The 6000-nt window shown below is 49.8% G+C and overlaps 1 protein-coding gene across 2 annotated transcripts in view; it reads right to left on the bottom strand.

Annotated features, from left to right (window-relative positions):
• Nucleotides 1–285: 285 nt before the first annotated feature.
• The window catches only part of Apba1 (amyloid beta precursor protein binding family A member 1), a 210699-nt gene continuing 204984 nt past the window's right edge, over nt 286–6000 (bottom strand). For both annotated transcript variants that reach the window (XM_048332822.1, XM_048332813.1), the window contains 3 exons: nt 3083–3202; nt 1314–1454; nt 286–585 (listed from right to left, as the gene is read on the bottom strand). In XM_048332822.1, coding sequence (XP_048188779.1) covers nt 514–585; nt 1314–1454; nt 3083–3202 — 333 coding nt within the window. In that variant the 3' untranslated portion in view covers nt 286–513. The remainder of the gene's footprint in view (nt 586–1313; nt 1455–3082; nt 3203–6000) is intronic.

Genomic DNA, 6000 nt, shown 5'->3' with positions numbered 1-6000 from the left:
GTGCTCCAATTCCACGGTGGGAAGTACACACAGACCCAGAAGGGTGCAGCTGTCCCTGGCTGCCATGTCCCATCAAACCAGAGGAGGAGGATGGCCACCAGCAGGGTCATGCTGCCCCTGGGAGCTCCTTCTAGGAGCATCTGTGCCTTTTGGGGAGAATCCCCCTCCCTTTGGTGACAGACACCTTGGGGCTCCCAAAGGACCTCCAGGGCACGCCTGGCCAGGTCGGGTAGATGCTGGTTGTTGTTTGTGGTGGAGGGAGCACATGGTAGACTTCCCTGTTGTTTGTGGTGGAGGGAGCACATGGTAGACTTCCCTGGTAGGAAAGAGGAGAGGAGGGAGAACAAAATGGAGGGAGACAGAGAGTCAAGAGGTCCTTGTGGATTCTTCTCTTCCTGTGTTAAGACCGAACGCTGGGAGTGAGAGGGAAATGTCTCAGTGGACACACGGATGCAGCACGAGAAACACAACCACGGTGAGGCGAGTCCTCCATGCACGCGTCTCCAGGGGCGCTCAGATGTACACGGGCTGCTCCTGGGCCGTCAGCAGTCTGTACATAGCTGCTGGCATCGTCTTCATGTGGATCTAAGGGCAGACAGCCATGTTAGCAGGAGGCTATAGCTGGGTGGGAGCATCAGTGGGGGACTTCCATGATCACTCCCCCCCCCGCACCCCTTCCTTGGGGGCCTCCAGGAAGTATGGATGCTGCAGGCTTTTCTAACCCATGCAAGGTGACAAGGAAAGCCAGGGAAGACTTAGCTCCCAGACGAATGCTTCTGTCCTTACCAGTCCTTTCAGAGACAGAGAACTCTGCCTCCACCCCTCCAACCCCTCTCCACCATTCCCTATGTTCTCTTGGCAATATGGAAATAAATGACAGCCCAGCAGCCCTAGCCCTGAACTGTGGATTTCAAGCAAGGCTAGGTCAAGGAGATGCCTCTGAGGACCACTGAGTTCTAAGACCTGAGTCTGAGATTTCAGTCTTCCAAGCACACCAGAGAGGAACGGAGAAAAATGGAGAAAACTTGGGGAGCCCCAGCTCAATTCAACGCGAGTCCAAGTGTTAAGGTGAGCAAATAGTAATCCTGGGAGAGGTGAAAGGTGACCCACTTCACATTACAGAGGGGCTGTCAGACAAACCACCTGCCAACAGGGTTCACATTGGGTCCAAACAGATGGTTCTGGCTTTTGAGCATCTGGAAGGGGAAAGGAGGCTCAAGAAGGTTCTTGAAAGGTCTGCCAGGGCTGGCACAACCCGAGGGGCACTGGACAGCATGCTTAGTCCCCGGTCCTGCCCCAGACCTCCCTCCTACCTCCCCCACAGCATTGGAGAGGACGTGGACGATCTTCTCATGGGGGGTGGCCACGACGCTCTGGCCGTTGATTTCGATGATCCGGTGTCCCACGCGGACACCTCCTCTCTCAGCTATTCCTCCTCGCATGAGGCTACAGATCTATGAGGAACAAACACCAGATTATAGATAATAGCACACAGGACTGCATCTCAGAGCCATTCGGGAGGGCTGGCTGTCTTCCCTGGGACGTTGGGGGCTCACAGCACACGCATCTCTAAGAAGATGACTGGCAAGGCATGGGCCGTTAGGTTTCTCAGGTACTTTCACAAGTACCAGGTCCAGCAGACCTGAACGAGGCCCACACAGCTGCCTTGTTCCTGTGCAGTTTGCACAGGGAATGTCACACACTGCTGGACTTCACGGCTGGCTGAACTCTGATGACTTCCCATCTCCCCCAGGGTTGGGGTGCGAGTGTTTCAGGCCATCAGCCTGGGGGAGGGGAACAGGCTGGAGGGAGGAAACTTTTTTTGGCCCTTAATCTGACTCACTTTACTCATTTTACAGAAACAACTAAAGGCTGATGTTTGTGTGTGTGCATGTGCACATGAGTACCTGTACTAGGGCTACCATGGGCCCCACAGCTCCATTTATGGATTTTTTTTTTTTTGCCAGTCCTGGGGCTTGAACTCAGGGCCTGAGCACTGCCCCTGGCTTCTTTTTGCTCAAGGCTAGCACTCTGCCACTTGAGCCACAGCGCCACTTCTGGCCATTTTCTGTATATGTGGCGCTGGGGAATCGAACCCAGGGCTTCATGTATACGAGGAAAGCACTCTTGCCACTAGGCCATATCCCCAGCCCCATTTATGGATTTTTGGTAGATAAGTCTCATGGATTTTCCCAGGCAGTCTTTTGAACTTCAATTCTCAGATTTCAGTTTTTGTGAATAGCTAGCATTACAGGTGTGAGCCATTGGTGCATCCATCTATCCATCTATCTATCTAATATATCTCTGTATCTAGATAGATAAACCAATGGCTCACACCTGTAACGTGTGTGTGTGTGTATACACGTGCATGTGTGTATCAGTTCTGGAGCTTGAACTCAGGGAATGAGCGCTGTCCCTGAGTATTTTTGCTCAGGGCTAGCTAGCGCTTTACCCCTTGAGCCACAGCTCCACTTCCAGCTTCTTTGGGTGGTTAATTAGAGATAAGAGTCTCAGGGACTTCCCTGCCCAGGCTGGCTTTGAACCTTGATCCTCAGATTGCAGAAGTTTAAGTAGCTAGGATTACACGCATGAGCCACCAGCCCCTGGCAAAGTTGGCTTCTGTGGCAGTGCAACCAGGCACTGCAGAGAGCGAGTGGCTGGAAACCACTGGCAAAAGCGCCCCCCCCATAGCTGCAGGGTGTAGGAGCCCTACCTCCCACGTAAGCAACTTGGATTCTACCAGGAGTACATGTGACCCAAGCTGCTTTTATAGTCCACACTGTGCACTTTTAGGCAACATCAGATGCAGGCCAAGACTTACAACAAGAATGTGTGTGTTTCTGCACACTGAGGATGCTTCAAGTTCCTAGGTATACCAGGGGCTGCTCAGCGTCAGGATGCAGAGAGCTGGCTTAGCCATGTTCTATCTCCAAGCAACCCTCTCCCCATGGTTTAGTCAATGAAAAAACAAAATCCCCACATCTCCTTCCTTGACAGATGCTTTCAGGGAATGAACTGGCTTAAAGAAAAGAAACCCAACAGCGCTACATTGGGAGGAGGGTGCGAAGTGAGCTGTCCTTACGATTCCGTTCTGGACGCTGAAACCCAGCTGGTAGCGGAGGTCCGGCCTTCTGATTAACACGGTGGTCACCGGAGGACAGCGGACAATGTTCAGCTTCACTCGGGATTGATTCTTCAAGCCCTGCCGCAAGAACAAAGCACAGCAGACATGTGACCATGGAGGCCTAAGGCAGAAGAACTCCCCTGAGTCTTAGGGCAGAGCTGGTAGCACCCCATCTTCGAGTCTTTGAGGCCTCCTCAGTCTGGGGAAGAAACAGCAAGGTTAAGGCAGTGCTCTTTCAATCCATGCACAGATTGCGGTTTGCTTTATTTTGGGAAATGGGCTGTGTTCAAGGGACCAGAATAAAAGTGCAACTATAAGGAAAAGTATCATGGCTTGTTTTTTTTTGGGTGGGGGGAGCAGATGAAAGCTTAGGAATGAACAACGCTAACTCTCTGGACCAGGACAGACTCAAGTCAAGCATAACTCCAGCAGTAATTCATTGACAGTGGACCAGGCCTGCTTGCTCTGCTCTCCCATGCTCCTCTGGAATTCCAATTGGTGCCAGCTTCCTTGGGACAGAGGGCTGTAAGATAGATATTAAAGAAAAAGATGGAGACAATCTCTGCAGACATTGTCTCTCCCCCTTGCCCCCACCATGTCCAAACCCTCTGAGGTGATCAGAGCTGCAAATGACCACTTACCCCTCATGCCTCCCATAGAGCAGTGCTAACAAAGTTGGGGAGAGAAGACAGCCTGTGGGAGGGCCTACTGACTCAGTCATCTCCATGCACTAGGTGTGGGTACCCCTGGAAATGCCCTTGCAGCCAAACCCTAATAGTAACCACCGACCAATGAACCCTGACCTCTGTAACATATCATCTGGTATTCACAGGAGCTGTCTCATTTATGTCTCTGGCAAACTGGCAGCTACAATCAACCCATTTTATCAGAGAGAAAGTTGAAGCTCAGAATGACCTTGTTGTATTCAAGCTCACACACAGCCAGCTTCAATTCCACATCTGTCTGTTTGCAAAGTCATAGTACTCTCTCGCATACACACACGTATATATGTGCATCTATAAGTATGGGAGGAATATGTTTCCAGGACAGCCCAAGCAGGAAAGTCCATGAGACTATCTCAATGGAAGAAGGTGGGAGTGGTGATGCACTACTGTCATCTGGCTATGACAGGAGGTATAAAACAGGTGAATTGTAATACAGGCAAACACGTGAGGCACAATCTCAGTAAAACCAAACAAAATGTGCAAAAAAAGGAGTAAAGGTATAGTTCAGCAGTAGAGCACCTGCCTCGCAAGCCAGAATCCCTGAACTTAAACACCAGTACTACCACAAAAGTGTGTCAGGCCCTGGAGATAAGATGGAATAAGTTGTCTCTGGGCCTCATGGAGCTTGGGATAGGGTTGAACAAGAAACAACGTCACAACTAAGATGGGACTGCAGGAAATAGTGGTAGCCTGAGAGAGCTTGAGTCTATTTACAACTCCTACACCCCAATCATGTACCATGAGATGAGAATTTGTGGGAAACAAAAGCTAAGGGAGAGCTAAGGTGTAGGATCTTTTTAGACTCAGTCCTTAAGAGAAAGCCACCTGCTTTGAATACTCACACCGAATAACTATCAAGATTATTCTGGTAAGCCTGTGCAGTCTTTACAGAACATACAGAGACCTTACAGAACATACTGAAAAGCAAGAGAACGATCCCATTTTCTGTGTTACCTAATATGTTCACATTGCTCCAGTGGACTCTCTTCTTTTCATGTGAATTGACTTAAGTTGCCTGGTTGGTCTCTCAGCAGAATAATTTCAAGACTAGGGAAAATGTGCTGCAAGATGAAGCTTAGAGAAACAGCAATTTAAAATCACCGGACCATGTATTTTCTCTGCTGCTCCTAATCAGTGTTGTAAGTTGGGTCTCATTAACTTAGATTTCTTAGCTGCCATTTTATTGGAGGTGCCAATTAAATAAATGTTTCCATCCCCACGACAACAGTGGAATGGTGCAGTAAATGAAAGAAGACAGTGGGAGGGGAAGAAGCCAGAATGGTCTCGTGGCAACAGGGGGAGCACACCCATGATGATCTGGGAAGGAAAGGGAAGCTGGGCTCAAATTAAAAAAAAAAGAACAAAAACCCAAGGAGTGGGAGATAACAGCATGAGCAGACACAGCTGCTGACATTTCACCTATCAGTAAAGACACTTTAGGAATGAATCTTAACAAGGAAAACTAAGAGCTAGGGAGAAAGATCATTTGATTTCTACAAATCCAGAAAGAACATTTTACTTCCTAGGGCCTGGGAGGAAAAAGAAGTCAACATGCATTGAAATAGCAATACCCGAACACATGGCTCCTGTTAGACTCCTGTTCCCGAGCACATCCTGGGGACGGGGCTGCAGCTGCCTGCAACCGGGGAGCCCACTCGAGACCTGTCAAACCCACACTGCACTTTCACAGGAGCCCTGGGTGACTCACATGAGCCTCAGCACTGGTTTATCAGAATGCAAGTTGCTGGATAGAGATGAAACCACCAGGACCACAAGGCTTTGAAGCCCCCACAGTGTCCAAGGGAGTGCAGGGGCAGCACAGTCATCCACCTAGGTGCAGGCCATACCGGGGAGAGTTATCTAGAGCAGTAACTGAAAGCTCGTCTGCCTTTGGTACTGGTGATCCTAGCAGCTAGCTGGGCAATGCAAGCATCCCACAGACGCTCAACAAAGCTGCATCACCTCAGGCACTGAGGCTGCTCAGTGGCTTCTCACTGGGGCTCGCCAGCTGTGTGGGTTAATTCTGAAGGTAGCCATGAAAGCAACAGTTTGCTTATGCTCCATCTTCATTGGTGATGTCTCTTTCAGCACTGTATAACCTTTTAATCATCTGACTCCATAGGCACCCCATTTGTTGATATCACACTTCAG

This window comes from Perognathus longimembris, chromosome 1 (assembly GCF_023159225.1).
Source record: "Perognathus longimembris pacificus isolate PPM17 chromosome 1, ASM2315922v1, whole genome shotgun sequence".
Classification (NCBI taxonomy): Eukaryota; Metazoa; Chordata; class Mammalia; order Rodentia; family Heteromyidae; genus Perognathus; species Perognathus longimembris.
This window is presented reverse-complemented; position numbering and strand designations above follow the sequence as displayed.